Source organism: Aythya ferina (genome assembly GCF_964211825.1).
Source record: "Aythya ferina genome assembly, chromosome: 8".
NCBI classification, from domain to species: Eukaryota; Metazoa; Chordata; class Aves; order Anseriformes; family Anatidae; genus Aythya; species Aythya ferina.
Window position 1 is genome coordinate 8351768 of NC_140304.1, and position 22171 is coordinate 8373938.

Genomic DNA, 22171 nt, shown 5'->3' on the forward strand with positions numbered 1-22171 from the left:
GTTTACTTTTAAAAGCAGAGATGCATTGTGTACACACATACAAACACACGCTTTATTGTTTGCAAACAACAAATGTAGCAATTCTTTGTTGTACTGAAATAATAGCAATTAGTAAATACTTAAAAGAAAAATATGAAGAACTTATTTGCTTTGCATTAGGTCTTCATAATTTTTTTTACAGTATAAACAATATAATTGAAATCATTGGCATAAACTTTTGCAGTTGAACTATGCTTGAAGAGCTGAAGACGTGGGAGAAAAAAACAGGACATATTTTGGTGGTCTTTGGTTTCATGCCATAGAATGTAATGGAGCACTTGTTTTGATTGGTCTTAATTTTTCAGGTTTAAATGGCATGTTGAAATTATATTAACCTCATATCTGTGGTTATAAGGCTGAAAGCAATTCTTTTCCCAGTCTTTCAGCTCAAAAAGGAAACTGGCATTTTTAAAGGATGTTCAAGTAGTCTGTTTTTACAATGTATTTCTTTGTGGTTTTGTTACATGGAGACATGGAAGTGCATCATCAACCTGATTTTGCCAAGGGAAAGAGTTCTTGTATTGAGTACTCTGGTCAGCATGGTGTAACCGTATGAAAGAAAAATCTTCCCTGGCTTTGTGCTCAGGTTTATTAATTTCAAATAATGAATTTGACCTTGTTGGGCATATATTCTAAAACTTGCATTTAATTTTTCTTTTCAAAGTAAGAGGGGAGCTGAGATCATAGATATAAGAAAGAAATATGGTTAATGTTTTATCGAAGTAGGAGCATTTATTTTTATAGCATGCTGTTCATAAATGCTCATTATGAAAAATGAATGATCAGATAAGATTTTACAATATTCTACAGCAGAAAGAAATATGCTTGGGTAATATAGACTGCTACTGCTGAGGTCATGGCAAAACACTGGAAAGTTTTTAGATAACGTCAACTACTTGTGTCCAGTGTTATGAAAGTATTTTGCAATTTAAACCTTGTACCTTGGACAAAACGCTTGAACTGTGTCCTGACCTCTGCTGCAGTTCGAAACTGATAGAATTGTTTGGTGGATCTGACTTCTGCAGTTTTATTTTCCTGTCCAAGATAAAGTTAATGTGATTCCGGAAGGTAATAGAACAGGAGTCTGAGCTGGAGTATAACTCCAAGATGAGTTGATTTAGGAGCTGTTGCAGTGAGTATTTCACAGGGGTGTGTAGCAGGCCCATAAGCAGTAAGTGGCCACGTGAAGTAAATGTTATGATTATATACAAATATTCTGAAAAGCAGATGCAGTAATGTCACACTTGAACTCCTGTCAACAATACCAAGTATTAGAAATGTCTGTGAGCTTAAAGAGATTGATCAACTTTCAATAATTAGCCAGTACAGTGTATGGTAATGTGTGATAAAGATATTAATGCACTGGCTTAAAGATGTTGCCTCTGTGTTCGTTTGCATTTGCAAGAGTAAATTTGTGATGGTTCTGATGATGGTGATTATTATATATATTTTTAAAGAACCAGGAGTTAGGCATTTATAAAGATAGCAGAGTCAGACTGCTATAAAATGCTTAACTATAACCATGTTGCCAAATCAGATTTCTGCTGTTCTCTTTCTCTGCTGTAAGAACTGGAGTCTATTTCTAAAGCCTGGGCATCTGCTTACTGAGAACAGAGCTGTTAGAAAAAAACACTCTGCTCTTCACTCTTCACTCTGCTCACTGGGCAGGAGTAGCCTTGGCTTCTGAACCAACCCCTAGCAGCTTTCCCTTTCCTGTAGGGGAAAGCGTTTAGGTTGTGCATACTGGGCTCCTCAGTTGCAATTAGCCTAATGTTTCCTGAAGTACATTTTTGTCATTTCAAGGTATACCCACAGCATGCGTTACAGTTTTTAAAAATGCACCGGAATTATGTCCATGGATTTACACTGTGCTGAACAACAACCAAATATGTAGTATTGTTACGTATGGGTATAAAATGTAATAAAAAAAAATTCACCCCTGCCAAATCATGAACAACTAGTATTATACTATTCATGGTAATGTCCTTTGTATTTGTGATAAAATTCTTAGAGAAAAAAAAAAAAAAAAAAAAAGTCTTATTACTTCTGGATCAAATGCTTGAGTAGTTATTATGTGGTTCTGTAGCATGCTGTCTCTGTTGATGTCTCAGCTAAAGGTAACCATTCTGTAAATAGATTACAAAAAATAGAAATGATGGCACTGTGTTTAGGTTTCTCTTCTCATGCTCTTCAGTTATGTTATATTTATCTTGGATTCTGCTTAACTGATTGGGAATGTTGCGCATATATGGGCTGTGGACTTGTGTGAAGTCTGGTAATTACTCATGTGTTGGTGTGCTGTGAGCTGTTGGTGAAGGCTCACAGTTTTAGAATTTGCTTCTATGTATAGGAATGACTTTATTGGGAGACCAATCTTCTTGTCTATGATGTGACATCTGTGGTATTCTTTAGCAGTGCACAACTTGTCAAGTATGGGGTACTGGCTCAGCCCAGGTAAAAAGGTTTTCAGTCTTCAAGGAAGCAGCAGTTGGGGCAGTCTGGCCAGGTACAACAGAGTGCAGCATCTCAAAACTGCAAATAAAGTTGCAAACAAAGCTACTGAAACTTGTAACATTAAAAGGTAGTGGGAATGTGATTTGAAACTGTCTGACAATGCTTAAAGTGAGCTCTTATGCATTTAGAATAACAAGAAGCAAAAATATGAGCCAGTAGTCTACATTTATGTGGAACTTCAAATTGCTGTACAGTTTATTGTGCAAAGTGAAGTGGTGTACTTAATGCATTTGAAGTATTCAGACATCAGCTTTATAACAAACAAAGCAAAACCAGAGACTTGCAAAATAGTGTATGTTTAATAGATACAGTGTAAAGAATATAGCTTAGCAGTACTGTCTGTCAGTGATGCACCATCAAATTGAAATTCACGGAGAAAAGTTTTATATGCATTTTATTTGTATGTAGAAATAAAAGAAAAAAAGTACAAGTCACGTTAATTATAGTAGTATTTCATAAGCACTGGAAAAATACACCAATAATTTACTCAAATGTTTTTTTTTTTTTCTTCCTCTTTTAGTTTCCTGCCCTGGTTTGAAGTATACTATAAACTCTTAAATACCCTGGCAGATTATTTGGCTAAAGAACAGGTAATTTTGCATATTCTGATTCTTTGTGTTAAAGATTTTCCTTGTAATAATAGTCACTATTTCAAGTGCTATAAAGGGATTCTACACTCTTTAAATCTTTTTAGTAACATTCAGAAGCAGGTCGTTAAATTCATTGTATTGAAATTCAAACAATCTGAATGTACAACCACCCCTATCGCTTGAATACCACATTAATCTTAAAAAGCTGCTGAGAATCTACCTTTATAAAGTGTCAGTCTTAGCATAAACAAGTCCTGGATGAAGTGTGAGCAAAGTGTCACATCACTGGAGAACTGTATGATGTATTGATTGTAAACTGTAGATCTCCAGAACTATCTGATTATCAGTTACAAACACTTTTTTTCAGAACTGCATAAAATATGATGTACTGTTTCACCCTTCATATTCACTAAGAACTACCTCTCGTAATTCTGTCATCTCAACTAGCAAGACAAAATTGCTTGCAACATTTGGTGAAGAATCCTGATAGTTTAGTTTGCATATTCATGAGCAATTAGACATATTCCAGGATTACACGGGAAGGGAAACATTGGCATCTGTTTCACTGAGAACATTAAACCCATACCTTTCTACCTTAACTATATTAAAGTAATAGATTGTAATTCGGGAGGAGGAGAGGGGGGCATCAGTAGTTGACTTTATGCTGTAGATTGGAAAAGATGACGTTTCAAGAATAGATGAACTGTACATTAAGCAATTATGGTGCATTATAGCAAATGCACTATATGATGACTTTTTTATGTAAAATGAAAATGCAGTAGGAAAGTTAGGTGTTAGTTGGGTTAGTTAAATGTATTCTCTATTTATGGTTTCATGAATGGTTTACTGAATCTTTAAATGGAACTTTTATCTTTGGCCCTAACAGTAAAATGGTTATTAAGGTTGTATTTGGCAGAATTTTGGGGTAGGAATCATTTTCTCCTGTGCTTCGTGATCAGTAGTTCTGGCATTGCAGTTATTACTACAACCAATTTAAGATGCCAGGTTAAGTTTGTTGTGCTATATGCTGAGGAAATTGTTTTGATGAGTCAGAAAGCTTTAGTGGTGTACGGAAGTATTTTTGTTGTAATGTAAATTCATTAAATAAATATATATATTCTCATCTATATATAGCTTGATGTACTGTAAATGGTAATTATTCTGTATTATATGACAATTAATCACCTTTAAAAAATATTCCCTATAGGAAAATGACTCAAATGATTTGTTGAAATCACTGTATAGCCATCCTGTGCCAAAGGCAAATGCTTTAGTCAGTCTAAGTGTGGTAAGTATTCTCTGTATTATTCCTACTTCTGTTGTCTGCTACAAAGTAATAGCTATGGTTGAAACAAAAAAAAACCACCTTTGTAAACAGTAAACTTATATTGCTTCCTATAGTTGACTGGCTTGGACAGCCTTTTTAACCTTTCATCTGTCCTATGCAGAGTAGAATTTGTCTCTGTCTGAAGTAGTTCTCTTAAAGTCAGTCATAAAGAAGCAAAAAATTGAGTTTTGCTCTATGGAAGAGAAAGTAAATAGCAGCGGGGTCTGGCAGTGCTGGAACTACTTTTTGTGCTTCCAGCTGTTTCATGTAGATAATTTTGGTTTCTCTTGCAGTGAATCATAAAAAAACAGAATTTGTGTTGTTGCTTCCCATGTCTGAGTAGGTAGACTTATAAGACTGGACACAAATCTATGCAAGCTGGCTTCTTTCCCATCTTCCAGAATGACTGCACACACAAGTAAATGTGCACAAATAACTACGACTCATTTGAGCTATCAAGTTGCAAGACACAGAAGTGATTTTTATAAAGTCTTCCCTTACATACTGAAAGATCATTAGATTATTTATTTTGACATTTCCTGTTACTTGTAATCCATTTAATTTAGAATTGAGCCCTGTACTTAAGTAGGAGCAGACTTTAGAAAGCTGTTTGGCCCTCTTAGGAGGGCATATATGAAATGGAGAGGCTTCCACTGCCAGTAGTTGCTTACCCTTGCTGCTTAAAACAGTGCTGCTTTTATTTTAATCTTTCAGATTTAAGTTTCCTTGCTATTCCATTTTTTCTAGTCTGTAGAGTCTGTATTTTTCTTCCTTGACCAGTACTAATCCAATATTTGTATTTAGAAGTCCTTCCAGTCTTGTGTGCTGTCTTTCACCAAAACAATATACTTGGTTTTAAAGCTACAGATTATTTTTTTGTTGTTGTTGTTGTTGTTGTTGTTGCTGTCATACTGTTTTTAGGTTAATTTTCAGAAAGTAACAGAAATTAATTTTTTGTTTTCAGAACTACAAAATATCATTTTATACTAGTCTATAGCGCCCTTCAGTATACCAAATACTATTTTGCCATTGTTAATTGCTGTGTTATAACCAATTCTAATTTGGCAACCCTGAAATATTTTATAACATGCTTTGAAAATTCTCCTGTGTTCTGGTTTGACATAGAGAAATTTTAAAGATTATTTTTCTTTCATTTCTTGCAAAGTGTTGCTGCCTACTACTGTCAGTGTGCGTTTCATCTTGCATAGAGCTTGCCTACCTCAGAATGAATGTTGTGGTGAGCCTTGGAGGTTGTGGTGGATACAGCTGGCAATGCTGGGATGACAAATTGCTTGCAGTAGAGTTCGTGCTTGCTGGTTGTATCTATATTATGTAATGTTTGATTTTTATTTTTTTCTCTCACCTGTCTCTTGTTCCCAGTAGTTTGTTCCATTAAAGACTTTTGTAATCTTTTTAACTGAACAATGATCATCTAAATGCAGGCCCTTTGCCAAATACTTGGCTGCAGGTACAGTTGAGCAAATACCGTAGGTTCAGACAGGGAAGAGCAGGAAGGAGTAGATTACCCTGAAACAGAATGGTTTTTTTTTTGATCTACAGGCATCTGTGTTTTCATAATGCTCAGTGCTGCAGGGAGTAGGGAAATCTTTATGGCCACTGGCAATTCTAACTTTCTGTGTCTACTTTTTATATTGACGTCCCTATCTGTCTCCTTGTATATTGGATAAATAGGGTAGACTGGAACAGTCAGTGGTAATAGACTTAAAAAGAAGCTCTGGTCTGAAAAATAATTGTAGAAATGACACCATGAGGTTGCCTTTCATTGTGCTGGGATGAGTCTAGTTCAAATTTCATGACGCAGAATTAAAAAGATTATTCCTTCCCATTTACTCAGATATGCAGGGTAAGGCTCCTGGACATTGAAGTGGGGTTTAAATAGCAGACCACAATAGTAGTTACGATTACGTGTATATAGTCATGCATAAGTTATGCATGATTGTACCGGTATCTGGATACATGGTATTTCCCAGTAATTCTTGCTAAGGAGGACACCAAAATGACTTGGTCCAGTTGAGGACCATGTTCTCTTCTCACTGTGCATTCTTAGTAACAAATACTCTGCAGCTGAGATTTGCAATGAAACCAGAGCTTAAATATCATTTGGTTCACTTTTATTTTACCCATGGAGGGCCAGTACAAGTGCTTTTTCTTTTGTTGGAAAAGCTAGCTAAGTCAAGTCTGAATTCAAATAGGGGAGAAATATAAAAAATAAAACATATTTTCAGCCAATATTTTCAACTTGGAAAACAGTAGAGTCAGCTTTGGTCTATTTGTTGAAAAGCTAAAAAGTCAATTGTTCAATGTTTCTCTCATGTTGCCTAAGAACCAAGAGATGATTTTTGCAAGTCAGCAAGTTTTGAAAAAACAGCCTTGTCTTGTATCGGTGAGTTTAAAAGGCGCTATCTAAAACCTATTGCAATTAAAGAAATAATTACTTGCTATAGGGTATCTCTTTTGATTTCAGGCTTATTTATACCTGTCCTTTGGGAAATTTTGCTGTTGTCTATAGCCTAGAAAAGCAGTATATTAACGTACCTATTATTAACGTACCTAATATTAACGTACCTATTCTGTTTAAATCAGTCTAATTTCAGAGCTATGTGTGTGTCGTAATCCTTTCATCAAAAAACCCACAGCCAACATCAAACTCTTAAACTGATGAACAAAACTTGAATTTTCTAGTGTCCCTTTTTCAGAAAACTTTTTACAGGACAGCAGCTGTTAATACAGTATCTCTTCCAAAGTCATACTTCCTAAGGGAGTTCACAAAGATGTGCAAGGACTCCATACCACGTTATTTTTGCTGCTTTATGACTCTTAATGACTGCAGTAATGCCTCTTTGCCTCTCATAGTTCTAACTTCCTTTTCTGTTTAATGAGTGAAATATTACTACTTTGTTAATTATAAGTAATTGCTTTTCAAAGTTATTAAATTAATTACTCAGAAAATCTTTTGTTAAATTTTCTGTGACCTTATTATATATAGGAAATAATTTTCTGTTTTCACCAGACTTATTAAGAATGTAAGCATTGCATTAATCTGAATATTCTCCTATTCCTGACTAGAGAAAAAAGTCATAAATGTTTTTTCTCTGTTGAAGCAAAACAATATATTGGAATATTAATTGTGCAAATGCTATGATGTTTATGGGATGCCTTTTTTAAACCAGTCTTTTTTATTTTTTTTACTATTACTTTTTATTTAACTCTTGCCAGAAGACTTTTTTTTTTTTTTCCTGTGGAGAAAGTTTTAGATTAAATGCATCAAGCTGGTTTAATAAGAGCCTCCTACACAGAGTTGATAGAATTAATAAATACATTTTTTTCTTGCTTGAACAAAAGACACAATATCTTACTTAATGTTTTAGTGTATGCTTTTCAAGTTTGACTTGAAAATGGACTGTTTGTGTTAAAAATCGTCATACAGCAGTGCACAGCTTAAGGAAAACAGATCAAGAAAAATGAAAAAAAAACATTAAAAGTAACAGAAGATAAAAATTCAATAATTATCACATTTGCTTAGTATGCACTTAAGGTTTTTTGTCCTTCAAGATTTAGACTAATTATGCAAAAACGTCTTAAAATTACTGAACTAAATCCATGTTTGATAGCTACTAAGAGCACTGGATTAATGAGAATAATTTAAATTACATCTGTTTTCAGTTTAATCTATTTTATATTTACATTCTGAATGGCCTCAAACTAAGATTCTAAAATTACTAATGTATTTCATAAAAGATTGTGGAATGTCAAGCTGTCAGACCTTGGATTTCTGTTAGCACATTTTTGATTCAAAGATGTTTGGAAAGAGATAAGAACATATATTTAGTAATAATATTTCTATTCTATTTAATTTTTATGTAAATGATTTTTTCTTACCCATTCTAAATTTACATTTTGTCCGTTAACATTTTTTTTTTGTATTTGCAACTTTAAAATCAATGCTTAAGCTAATCAATGCTGTTCTCAGGCTTGACTTAACATTTAAAGCTGTTTTAATTTTAGTGTTATTTCAAAACTGCAGCACAGTGATTTGTTCCCTTGGTTTGTCTGCTATGCTAACCTAGAGATTGTCATTTCATGTTCTGGTCTGCTTAATTCTTTGTCTAGTAGTGGTAAGAATACTGTTGGAAAAATGGCTATTTGCTTAAACAATGATGGGGTTGGAAATCCTAAATGCTGGAATGCTGGATTTTTAAAGAAATATTTTTTTGTTTGCTGTGTACATAAATTATTAATTATTTTTCCCCATTGATTAGCACTCGTATTTCATTACTCCTGATATAACTGGATTGCCAACAATCCCTGAAAGCGTAAGTATGCAGTTTCTTTTTTAAATATTTAGGAGAAGTATAAATCTCATTCTGTGGATAGGGCTGAACTCTGCTTTTATCAATAGGAGATTTATTTTTTTTCTAGGACTGTTTTCAGAATATGATTAATGTATATTATTATAACCTTTAGCTAGTAAGGTTACTGTTTCATTCATTGTTAACCAATATGAAAGCATTATACAGGGTATTTTAGAGCACCACTATGTCTGCCTTTTGTTCATAGCTACTGTTTGTTTGCATTTATGAGGATTATATATGCAAAACATATTCTACTACTAAAACATATTCTGCAGCTAGTGTTGTTTGAATACCTGCCCTTTAAACAGTGCATTACTAAGCTGCAAATTCATCTATCAAGACATGCAGTTTATTTTTTTTGTGTAAGAAGGCATGGTTTCTGGCTTTCTGAAAACACACTGTACCTGCTTGCATTTGGGTGGTAACCATACACCAGTCACAGGTATTATTGTTACTTTTTTAATGAAGATTTGCATTCGGTGGCTGATAAATCCTCGATGGTGCTGCCAGCAGATTCCAAATGCAAAATGTCAAACCCTGTCCTCTATAGTGTGTTTAGGTAGAAGCTACTTAATTAGGTGTTATCCAACTTTCTGCTTTTCCAGTTTTGCATTGTCTGGAATTGAATATGGTTATCTAGATTTGCATTTTTACACTTGGACGCAGTGACTTCCTCCCAAAAGCTAAATGGTTCGGTAGCTGTGATGGGGTCGCCGTGGTACAGCACCACACTGTCCCTGGGGTGCAGGTGGGACAGGCAGGGAAGGGCAGCAGAGGAGCCACGTGAGGACAGGCTGGGAAAACCCAAACCCGAGAGGAGCATGAGGCTGCACCTAGCAGCGAGGAGGGGGCAGCTCAGGCTTGGGCTGAGTGGAGATGCGTGGCCTCTGTTGCAACCCAGACAACTACAGGAAGGTGCTGGATTGAGAAGAGAGGACCCATATTGCAAGGGCTCTTGGGGCAGGACAGGGATTCATTTGCAGCTGTTTATTTTCATTGGTTTCACCCCATAGACTGAATTCTTCTATGTGTAAAAAATCTCTTATTCAAACTCATTATGTGGGCTTCTACTAAAGCATAGCTTTGGGGATTAGGAGTTGTTTTATATGTTCATCTTGAAGAAAATGGGGGAAAGTTTCACTTTGAGTCTCTGGCTGATCGAAGATATTACAATGGTGTTGCTGTGGATTTATTCTGCTGATTCTGTGGGAGAAAGGAAAAGTAAATATCAAGCTGCTTTCCTATACTTATTTTGTACTCTGCTTATGGAAGTCCCATCCTTCCAGAATGATCAAAATTAATTGATACTAACGGAGGGTAGGACAAGTAGGCAGTTGAGATGTGGTAATTATAGTAAATCAGTAGTAAAATGGCTTTTCCTTGTTCTTTGTTGTAAGTTTCACAAACTTGAGGAGCAGTAACTTTACAGCTGTAATGCAGAAATAACTAACTGACTGCCTCCCAAAGCCACATTGGTCCGTACAAGATTGCAGACTTTTTTACCACAGCTTTTGCAACACAGAATCAGCATATCATTATCAACTAAAATGTTAAAAGGTGTCCTAGATAAGTTGGACTCAAATTATTGTGGTGCATCAGCCGCTGACAATCAGTTAAAGGTAGCACTTGAAGGACCACAGTTTCTTTCTAAATGCTGTGTTTGTAGCGTTAAAGCTCTCGCTTTCATCTCTTCCAAAAGTTTATGCGGCACGGACCAAGAATAACTCTGTACTCCATGGCTTTGAATTAATAATCCATTTGTGAATTTATGTGAAACCGGTTCAGTCATTGGATCTTCTGTCATTTCTTTTCAGTAACTTTTTCACTTAATATTGAAATGCATCCAGAAAGGAGGTCAATGTTCTGATCATCACCCAGCCTTTCACTAAGGCTAGGTTTTGCCTCAGTCCCTCTTTGTATGGATCCAGCAGGGCAGCTGCTCAGCAGCAGCTCAGATCCACGCTGCAATCCCGACCGTGGAGGGCAGCGAGCCGGGGGTGCTGCAGGCCACAGCCGCCTCCCGGCCCTGTGGCACAGGAGTGCTCACTCTCCCCTCTTGCCTTGACCCTGCTCATCGTACCCACGCTGGTTTTTGGGGCTGTAATCCCGTGCTGCCCTGTGTCGACACCACCTCTGTGTTTGAACTGTGAATAAGAGGTGCTGGTGGCTTTACTTTTCATTAAACCCCATAGAGGTAGACCCAATACCTTCTAACAGGGCTTTGGGTTGTTGTTGCCATTTTTTTTTCCCCTCCCAGCAAGCTGGTTTGCTGGACTTGAAGTAGAATAAAATGTGTTGACTTCAGGAGAGCAGGCAAAAATACTACAGTTTTATTCTCATAACTATGATAGAACAGTTATTGCTGTGGTGGGGGATCTCTTCCTGGGTTGAAGTAATGGTTATCTTAATAGCATATGTGGCTACTGATATGTATTTCTTATTTCTTCAGATTCAGAAATAATATAAATTGTAATACAGAAGCATAATCAAATAAGCAAAATAATAATAACTTACACCAAAGTTAGTTTTCCATTGGTTTTAACACTCAGTCAATTATTTTTAGAGCATTTAAATTTTAATGCAAAGTCATATTTTTAATATATATATATATATGGTTTTATTTAAACCTACTAATTCTACTAATTGGTCAAAATTTTTGTAAATAACATGTGAATGTTCCACTTAGCCAACAGTGTTGCTATATTGTTAACATCTTCTTTATTTTAACAGAGAAACCTTACTGAATATTTTGTTGCTGTGGATGTGAACAACATGCTGCAACTTTATGCCAGTATGTTGCATGAGAGAAGAATCATTATTACCTCTAGCAAACTAAGCACTGTAAGTACTTCACACATCTCCTTTTAAGTAGAATATATTGAACATTTCACAAAATGACCTACAGACCTTTGTGGTTTTAGATATGTTCCATGTGTACTTATAAGACAATATCTACATACTTTTCTGATATATGGTTTTAGTCTGGCTCTTGAAGTACAAAAGTCTGATTTATATAAGACCTACTCAGATACATTAAGTCAGGTTAATTATTTTTCTTATCAGGAGATGAGAGTTCTTTAACTCTCCTGAGTTCATTTCTGTGCCTTCTAACCTAAAAAGAATTCTTAAGGGCTATTATAAGATCTTTATTATTCACTTGTGGCTTATTCCATTGGAGCTACTTGAAAGAAATCAAGGGGGCATAATAATAGCTGCTATCCTAACCTGGTAATAGGTGGATTCATCTTTGTTAGAGTGGTTTGGGAGTGCATACTGTAATAGCTCTGATTTGGAGCAGCTCTTCAGACTTATAATAGCGTACAACTCGAAATAACTGCTGCTGCTTTTTTTTTTTTTTTTTTTTTTTTTTATTAAAGGTTTGAGGGTACTGTCCACATTTTTTTTTTAATGCCTGCTTTAGGCTTAATAAGAGTGTTGCATTTCATTTTGAAAGTATATCTAAATATTCAGGCATTATTCTGTTTTACTATTTGCAGAGTCTTATGTGGCTTTAAAATACCCTGTATTTTGAATATATTCACAAGAATATACTTTGCATTACTATGAGACTGTCACTTTATAACCAACTTTTGTCATAGAGTATACTGGTACACAATCCTTAACCTGTTGTGCTCAGTCGTTAAAAATACTGTAATTTATATCTTTCAAAAGTATCTCATAAAACATGTTGTTTAATACTGTTTCTGTTGTGGAAAGTCAATGTTCTTTTCCTGAACATGGCTCATTCTTCTACCAAATAAATGAACAGTTATTTTCAATACACAGGGACAAGGTTGGATATAGTACTAAAAACTAACATTTTCAAAAACTTGCAGGTGCTAATTTCCAATATATATGTGTGGTGTGTGTGTATATAAGGAGTGAAAATTTTTGGACTACTTATAGTAGATAAAATCACTTTAAATTCTTTTGAGTTGTATAACTATTTTATTTTATTTTATTTTATTTTATTTTATTTTATTTTATTTTATTTTATTTTATTTTATTTTATTTTATTTTATTTTATTTTATTTTATTTTATTTTATTTTATTATTTTATTATTTTTTCCAAAACACCACAATGTTAGGTCCCTCAATCTGTAATCACTGTTGTAGTGAGGGGATGCACAAGGCCAGTACCTCACCATGTGGTGATTTGCAGAATATGGAACTAAGTAAGTCTGTGATAATTAGAGAATGAAGGAAACCTGGGTCATATAAGCAGAGGCCAAATGATCAACTATAAAACCTAAAAAGCAGCGCGTGAATGAATATAATCAGTCTTCAAATTACTGGGCTATGATGTATTTTATTAGGCACCAAAGATTTTACTCTATTTTATGAAATTTCCATATTCTTTTTCTTTTTTTTTCTGTGGAACCGTCTAGTGGAAAATTTAGGCTTTACAATACAATAATATCCAGTGGGCAAAGACAATTTCAAGGAAAAGCCCTTAGGAGAACTTGTGGCAATGTGGCAAAAGCATGGAATTGAATTTTTTTCCCAGTTTGCCAGTTTGGGACACAGCTTGGTATTAAAAAAATGAAAGACAAAATACCCCGTAAAAAACCTTCAACTGTAATGATGCCCCAGTCAAACCTCTTTTACTGCTCCGGTAGTGAGGAAATAGGAATCGCGATGGCAGGTCTGTGCCTGTGGAAGATTGGTTCTGTAGGTGGGCATGCGTCAGTCTGCCTCACAGGATTTGCAATCATATTCTCAGCCTACATTTGGATCCTCTTAAGACTTGTTTTTGTTAGGCTCAGCATCTCAGCTGGTCTCTGTTGCTATGATATGACAAGAGGAGAGACAGAATTACACTGTGCTGATGCAGACTACCTTATTTCCATGGTCAGATTCCAAACTATTTAGAAACAATTACAGATTAACAGATGTAATACAATCTTTGTGAGAAACTTTCATTTCGTTTAGAATTCAGCTGTTTATTCCAAATCTTTTCATGAAGTAATAGTCATCACTGAAAATAATTTATATTAATCTCCTGGACAAGGGCAGGTAGTGATAACAGACTTCCATAATACCATTTGGATGTCCTGAGAGATGTCACCAAGCTCTAAGTGTGAGTAGTAGACAGCAGACCAAGTCTGAATACAGAGAGCACATCGATTTCACTTCCTTCTGTTTTTAGTGTGCTAACATTACGTAAGGTATAGTTAAATGAAGTTACTGCTGTGTCATGTAGCATTTTTCCACATAGCACTTGGTAAATTTTCCCTTACACTAGTGAGGTATGGTCAAACAAGAGTATAGCTGGCTTGTCAGGAGCTTCAGTGAGAAGGTACTAAACTCTTTCATACACAGACCAAGAACTATGCTAGGCTTGCCTCTTTACAGAACAATATAATTTAAAAAGCAAATTAATCTCTTCTTAGTGAAGAATTCAATTAAATAGCCAAGAAGGATTAAATATGGTTTTTTGTCACAAGATATTTCTTCTTCAAAATGTTGGAATGCTTAATATAATACAAATAAGCAAATGGAGTATATGTGAACATTGATGTGTGCTAGCTTTATGCTGTTTTGCTATTGTGGGTACAAAACACAGCAGGCTGGTACTCTGTGTTGCAAGAGATGCAATTTAATATTCCTAAATTGCAGCTTGATACTTAGAAAGATAATTATTTCAAAAACGGTGCTCTCAAGTACAAGTTTCTGTTAAGGGAGTTGTGCCTTATCTTTGGGGCTAACTGAATACCAAGTGTTTATGTCAGTTCACGAAGACTGGGCTGTGATGTCACCTTCCAGTTATCAGCTCTGTTTCGGTTCACTATCTCAGGGCAGTGACTGATAACAAAAAAAAAGAAAAGAAAGAAAAAAGGCATAATTCAAGGCCTTGCTTAGTTTCTCCTCACTGTTCTTGAGGGAGTGGGGTGGGCAGGGAGGGGAAGAGTAGAAAACCATATTTAAGTCTGACATCTCTGTCTTATGAATTTCATGCTTTCATTATATTGAAGTATATCAGTGCAGGGAGAAAATGAATGCTATATTTAAAAAGGTTTACTTTATTGGAAGAAGGAGAAACAGAAATAATTTACCATTTTCAGCTGTTGTACAGTGTTTTTAATTAAAACAAAAGATAATCAATTTATCAATTTATCTAGAGGTGCTCTGATTCAATTTTCAGCTTATATTTTATTTCAGCCAAGCATGCATCTTCTCACATTTACAATCACTATGTATTCTTTACATCTTTCTTTGAACTGATTTTCTATGTTTATACCCCACTTAAAAACTCCTTTGGTGGACATCTTGGTCTACTTGCCATACCAATTACTACAAAGATATAAGTGGAAACTTTCCACTGCTCCTTTCTGTCATAGCTTCTGGGTCATTATTTGCCCTAACTGTTGATTCTTTTATTAGCTTGACTTTCCAACCACTTTAATAATGTGATTATCACCAACCTCACAGCTTGCTAGAGGCTTAATGTTACAGTGAGATAGATTCAGCTAGCCTGAGGACTATGTTCTGTAAGATCTGTTTGTAGCAAAAATTACCATTTCTGCTTTTGAACAGTAAACTATAATAGAGAAACAAATCGTATGACTTTGGAATAAATGAATGAAACAAAGGAATTGATTTATTCACAGAGGTGGCTGTTCATTGTTTCACTTCAACTGTAAAAGGAAGACCTTTGTAAATGTCATACTATATATTCTTACACAGCACCCATCACAACATCTGCATGTATTCTTGTTAGTTGCATGGAGCTGTAAGAGTTTCAGTACAAATAATTTTTTAATTCAATCTACTATCAATTATTAAAGTGCCGGGGAAGGCTTTTGCAGGAAGGCTGAACTACAGCATTGATTTTATGCATGCTGGAGGCAGGCCCTAGATGTTGAGGCCCCAAGTGCACCTGCTGTGGTAGTCTACCAGAACATCATACCATACTCTCATGTATTCAAAGCAAAGGAATAAATCATGATTTTACAACAGTGCATCAGTTGACTTATTGCTGTTTTGTGACCGGAGGTAGGAAGGATTGCTGTTTAAAGCCATGTCATCGGTTCTCAAGTCACTCAAGCATGAAAGCTTGTCATATGCCTCTGTAATTGTACCTCACCAGCCTTTCTCTAACTAGTCAGCTGGGGCTGCGCGTTTTGTCTCAAACACCCGGCTGGCCAGTGTCTGACAGGAGCTTTCTCGTCATCCTGTCAGTAGTATGTTAACTAGAATGTATCTTCTGCGGCCTGCAGTGGCAGGTGGAAAGGATGCTACACTTTAAAGCAAATGTCTAAACGTTATCTCCTTTTTGACCAATATTTGTTTTAGGTAATATGAGTCTGATGTGTTTGAGAGCACTGTGGCTGCAAAGTTCTGCTTTGTGCTGGCTGTAGGCTTTACTGGGGCTCCTTGTAAAAAGGAACATATACATCAATAAAAGATGCAGACCTTTTTTTTTGTGTGTGTGGTGAAAGAGCACTGAAAAAAATTTGCCCACAACATACATTTGTGGAATTATTTTTACTGCTGCTTATATTGAAAGAGAGCTTTCTGCAGTTCCACTTGGTTGCAATAGTTAGTTGGTCTGAACAGTAGCTGCATATTCCTTGCCTCTGTAGTCTTGCTGGGGTACTGTCACGCTATCTGTGCTCACTTGGGGACTGGGAGGTTGAGGAGGCTCCTTGGAGAATGTAATACAGCTGAACAGCTGCGAGGGAGGGCAACACCCTCCTTATTCTGACACATTATCTTTGTGCCTTGCTTTGCTCCTTCTGCATCTGACCTGAAGTCCAAGATTCTTAAGTTTATTCCAAAATCCATATGTCCCAAGGCAGTAATATCATCAACTGAAACAGAAAACAACTCTTGGGTTTGTCTATTTCTTGCACTTCATTTAAATCTCTCTGTGGTGTATATGTTGCAGATTGCTGGATATACTTAGAAAATCAGCCAAGCAGTGCTTTGTGGCCAGGCCAGATCGCTGTGTGGTTTTGGAGTGCAGTGTATGTTAGTGTGAAGCTTGGAAAGACAGAAAGCTCTTTTGTATTTTTTATTTGAGTTCAAAGCTGGCTATTTGTGGAGCTGTTTCTCTGGCGTAAGCTAAAAGGCCAAAACAGTGGAAAAATTGGCTCCATACAAGCTCTCAGGTTGGGGAAAACAATGGTATTAGGTGCTGTCATATATCTTAGTGACAGCATCACGTTGCCTTGTGCTGGGGTTATATTCCCAGTTCTGACTGAACCAAACCATAGCATCCATTTTTTCATTGTACACTGCAGTGTGGTTGCAATTTTATCTAAAAATGTATTTGTGAAGTGTTTGATTCTTTTTAAATACTACTGTCCCAGTAATGCAAAAATTATAAATTTGAAATTAAATTATTATCTCGAATTCCTTTGAGGTAGTACATATTGGGCAGAAATATGCAAGGGCTAAATGTAGTTCTTGGAAAACAAAAAGTGGGTAGGAATGTGTCATTAACTTGCAAAGCTGCAGTTATTCTGCTGATACTCAGCTCCTGGAAGCACTGTTAGAATTCATTTTGGAATAATAGGTCACACAGATCATTTGAGTAGATGAAGAGTGGTGTCCCTTAATTTTTAAAAGTTCAGGTGTAAGGAGTCTAAGATACCTTGTCCGGAGGTAAGGTGAGGTCAGCTGGACAGGGTGTGTGCTGTGGGTGCAGCTGAGGCCCTGCTAGGACACGGGCCTGCCGCCTGCTTCTAGCAGTGAAGTGAAGGGAGCAGGGAAGGGAGGCATCAAAACTGAGCCAAGCTCAGGAACTGGAAAGCTCTCCCAGTCCAGAAGTTCAGAATACCTGCTGATTGCTGTTGCCACCTGTGTGCAGAATTGTATCACTGGGTTTCATTTCAATGAAAACAAATACTGTAACAGGAAAGCATACAGACTGGCATACAGACTGATTTACACATTGATTTCAAAATAAAGTTTTAAAGTTTTTAACTCATTAGCACTTTCACAAAAAGGAACAAATCCAAGATGAAGATATGAGGCAAGAGTTGCTTCTTCTGATTCATGTAATCTTTGGCAATTCAGTAAAAACTGCCAAACCCGAATGCCATGCAGGGCTGGAGCAGGCCCTGCTGTGGGCATTGACCCTCCAAGAGAGGCCCTTTGTGGTTGGGCTGCATGGGAATGGGAAGTGAAAGGGTCTGCAGGCTGTTGTGGATGGCAAGAACAGTCTCAATCCCCTAAACAAACAAACAGAAAACTGCAGATGTCATCGTGATTGTGTGAAGTGAAAGATGTGAAGATGAGTTACTAAAGAGTATTTGAGTGTAATACCAGCTCTCTGGTCTGGTGTGCCATTATGGCAAGGTTTCTCCTTTTTCACTAACTGCTGCTTTATTCCCCCGTCTCCCACGCAAATTCACCAATGGTGAGATGAATGATAACATAGTCAGTGGTTATCTCTAGTCTTGCTTGCAGTAAATAAGTTGTCTGTCAGCTATTCACAAGGAAGCTGTTCCCTGCTGCTTCTTAATTAGTGTATGGCAGAAGAACATACCACGGAGTTACTCTGGGGGAGGAAACATTAATAAAAATTATTTTCCTGGAAACTTTCCTTTCAGAACCAAGAAACATTTGCAGAACTCCCTTATTTTACAGGAGAGTAGCTCTTCCTCCACAGAGACAGAGTCATAATAGAGGAGGAAAGAGGGGGGGAGTTACAAGATGGTCAGAAAAGAGAGACATAAAGATGTATAGGTTCATGTTCTTCTGTCTGTGTTTTTGTGAGAGACGAGGAGATAAAGCAGTTAGCAAATAAATAAATGACAAAGTAAGAATAAACAAATCATCAAGAATATACAAGATGAAATGAAAGAATGAGGAAACTGAAATTATTCAACATGATGTAAAGAAGCATAATTAGTTATAAGATAAATGAATATCAATAGGAGATATGTTAACCTAATCTGCAATGTGTTAGGAATAAAAACTGACTTGACCAAGTTTCAGATGTTTCATTTTTAACCTAAAAAAAATATTACTAAAAGCCTTTGTGAGATGATGAAATTGAGTAACTGAATCAAGTTAAGTGGCTTTATCTATGCCAAGCACACCTGCTTGGGTATGTACATACCTCAGATAATCCATAAAAGCACACGTAGGTCCTTAGTGTAGGCACAGGATGCCAGTGGTATTTGTCACGGAGTCCTCACCTGTCTACTACCACTTCAATTTTATTTTCTGTTCAGCTTCCATTATTGAGAAGCATGTCATTCCTGGAGCCATAGGCAAGGAACAAACCGTGTCTGAGGTCTTTTCTTTTCCCTTCCAAACTAGTGCACAAGAATGATGCCATAATGCTGCTTTGTGAATGAAGAATAGCAAGAAAAGAATGAAATTGATTGCATATGAAGTGCTGTCAAATTCGTGAACAACACTCTTCTTTCTCTTCCCTTTCCTTCCTCCAGAATAAGGATAAAAAAGAAGTGAATTAATATTAAAACAAAACCAAAAAACAAGATATATGCAGTTTTTTAAATGAATGTTTCTTTCCCATATTTTGGTTTCACAATGGATAAAGTGAAAATTTTCATCTGTGGACTGGAAATACATTTCCCTTTACCTCTCTCCCTTATGTGATTAAGGAGCACTGGGGGCTTCATCTTGCCAACAGGAAGAAAATGCATTATGGCTCATTTAAGGTCTTCCCTTTTTTCTTCTTAGAGGTTATGGGGATGGCAGATGGGAAACTGTTAGCCAGAAGCTAAATTAAAAAAATGCCTGAGAAATGCCTTTGGTTCTCATGGCTTGGATAGTATATTCTGGTCTCTTTTGTTGCTTTTTTTTTTTTTTTTAATCGGTGATTTCTGTCCTCTTCCAAGGACAGCAGAATAGATGAACGTGATGATTTAGTCCAACTATTTATTCTTTAAAGCTGGAAAGGGATTTATGCTCTGTTATAAAATGGTCAAAGCAAGGGCTCCCTTCCCACTATTAATTTCCAGCAGTCTTCACCTACCCATTCAAGAAACGGATGAGAAAATGACTTTTAGCAGAAGCATCTGTTACAGGTTTGGGGCCTGATTTTGTTCTTGACCAAACAAGATTTAGATACGGAAGTCCCCTGTGACAAAGCTGATAATCTTAGAGTTGTAATAATGTAGAGGAGAGGCTTCCTTTCACCACTACGGCCGTTCCTCTGAGTGGTTTCACAGTAATTCTCATACACTGGGAGTACTGGGATAGCAGCAGTAAATGCTGGGCAAGGCTGATGGTAGCTACTGGAATAGGGATGGTGACCCTCTATGATTTATTGCTATAGGTACTGCTAAGTAGATGAGTTAATTAAACAGTATCTTTGGCATCTTTCAACATATGTGTGGTCAAGACAGTGGGAGGCAAGCAGTTCTTTAGCCCAATGGCTCTGTGAGGGAGGAGGGAAGGAGCGTACCAGTACCCATTTCTGGACATGGTGTTGACAGAGATTGACAGTGTTTGAGGGGCTTTCAGGAAGTGGTTTTATCACAGTAATTCTTCAGTTACTTACAGTAGATTTTGAAGGGCTGTATGGTATCACAGGTTAATTTTACTTTAGCGTTTTGTCGAACTTCTGCTGCCATTTTTGGCTTTCAGACAAGATTCTGCTAATCAGATTCTGCGTTTCTAGCTTTTGCACTGCGGCATGTGCAAATCTGGTCACCTGTGCTCTGCTTCTCTTTCTACCTTTGGTTACAGAAACTGCTTCAAATAAAATGATTTTTATAGATAGAAAGTAAGTGTCAGGCAAAAGAAAATATCTTATGCAAGATATTGAATAATTGTTTTCATGTTACTTGTTGAAATTTTGTAAATAATAGGTAACAAGTAGACATAATAAGCAAGTCTGCAGAAAATCTTTCTGTTCTGGACATGCTGTAGGGTTCTTAGCAAAAAAAAAGACTACTCATTTTAAAATCTACAGCCGAAAGCTTCATTGCTAAATTGAATATTGAATATTGTGTGCAGCAGATACATGCATCAGAATTATTACAGCTACATGAGAGATGTAGCTGGAGAAGCTGCAGTCTCCGTGTTTCCAGGAGCAGATAAAGCTGCTTTAGTTCAAAGCTTGAACTAACTGTTCAGACTGCTCCTGTTCAGCAGAGTGTAGATTTGGAACAACAATTGTTCCTGAGCAGCTGCTTACTGCCATAAGGTGGAAAGGAGCTCCTTGTTTTAGTCTTGCTGCAAGTTCATAGTAATCAATTTACTTTCACTCAGTAATGAATTTTGCAAACAGACTTTGTAATGTGTTCTTCCACTGTTTGGAGAGACAGTATTATCTGCCGGCACATAGTTCTCACATGTTTTTTTCAGGAGAGAAAGATAAAATTATTGTGCTGGAATCACTGCAGAGCTCCAGATAAAACACCACATGCTTTTCTTGCAGGGTGATGAAAGCTTATATGGTTATGCTGACTAGAGCGTCTTAGTAGAATAGATCAGAAACAAGCTGGAACTTTGTTGTACTCAATGTCAGTAAATTCATTAACTAGTAGAATGGGAAAGATTTTTTTTTTGTGTGTGTGTGTGTCCTATCAAAATGCAAGGTTTTAAATTTGTATTTTTTATTAGAAGATGTGTTGAACACTGAGAAGTTTTGTTAAAAGTTGTTTCTAAGCTAGCTGAGATCCACTGACTTGAGTTACGTAATTTAAAATCCCTTTGTTTAAGACAATTTTTTACCCCTGCCTATTTCAACCAATTTTTAAAGCCTTAATTATATTAAATAAAAGTTTTAATCTAGAAGAAATTGTTTGAAATGAAGAAAAACAGTCTAAAAAAATTAAAAATATTGGAAACATTAAAAAAATCTGTTCAATGTTGACAAATGGTTTTCAAGAGACAAAAGCTTTATTTAAAAATTGCCAGCCCATTTTATTATGGTTTAAAACACAGCATTGCTACGTGTTTACTTTCCAGTGCAGTGGACTGTTGAAGCGTATCTCAACATCAGTCGCTGCATACCCAAGTTGTGTAGTGAGCTATCAAATATGCAGTAACTAGTCCATGCAGAAATGTTCTGCTGCATTCTTAAAAAATTAAGATTTTTTAACAAACCGCAGACTTTGGCAATGTTATGTTTCTGTGAATACCTAAAAATTTAGCAAATTGTATTGGAGAAATGCTTTGTATATGCAAGCTTATCTGATCTCCAGTAGTAGCTGGCATAATAGGTAAGGTTGTACACCGCCTTGAAGATGACATTATTTAGGATAACAACTATTTGTCTTCAAAAAGAGATTTTTCTAATCTATGCCATTTCTCTTAAAAATGTGCTTAAAGGTGGATTGTCAACACACAGGCTCCAGACAAATGCCTTTTTCTCTAAGTAGCATAAAGATCTCACC

The 22171-nt window shown here is 36.2% G+C and overlaps 1 protein-coding gene across 4 annotated transcripts in view; it reads left to right on the forward strand.

Moving 5' to 3' along the window:
* Positions 1–22171, forward strand: part of DENND1B (DENN domain containing 1B) — a 163039-nt gene that overhangs the window by 74712 nt on the left and 66156 nt on the right. For 3 of the 4 annotated variants that reach the window (XM_084528130.1, XM_084528132.1, XM_084528131.1), the window contains exons 6-10: positions 3074–3143; positions 4351–4431; positions 6815–6874; positions 8751–8804; positions 11574–11684. In XM_084528130.1, coding sequence (XP_084384256.1) covers positions 3074–3143; positions 4351–4431; positions 6815–6874; positions 8751–8804; positions 11574–11684 — 376 coding nt within the window. The remainder of the gene's footprint in view (positions 1–3073; positions 3144–4350; positions 4432–6814; positions 6875–8750; positions 8805–11573; positions 11685–22171) is intronic. The other variant, XM_084528133.1, reaches the window with a different exon arrangement.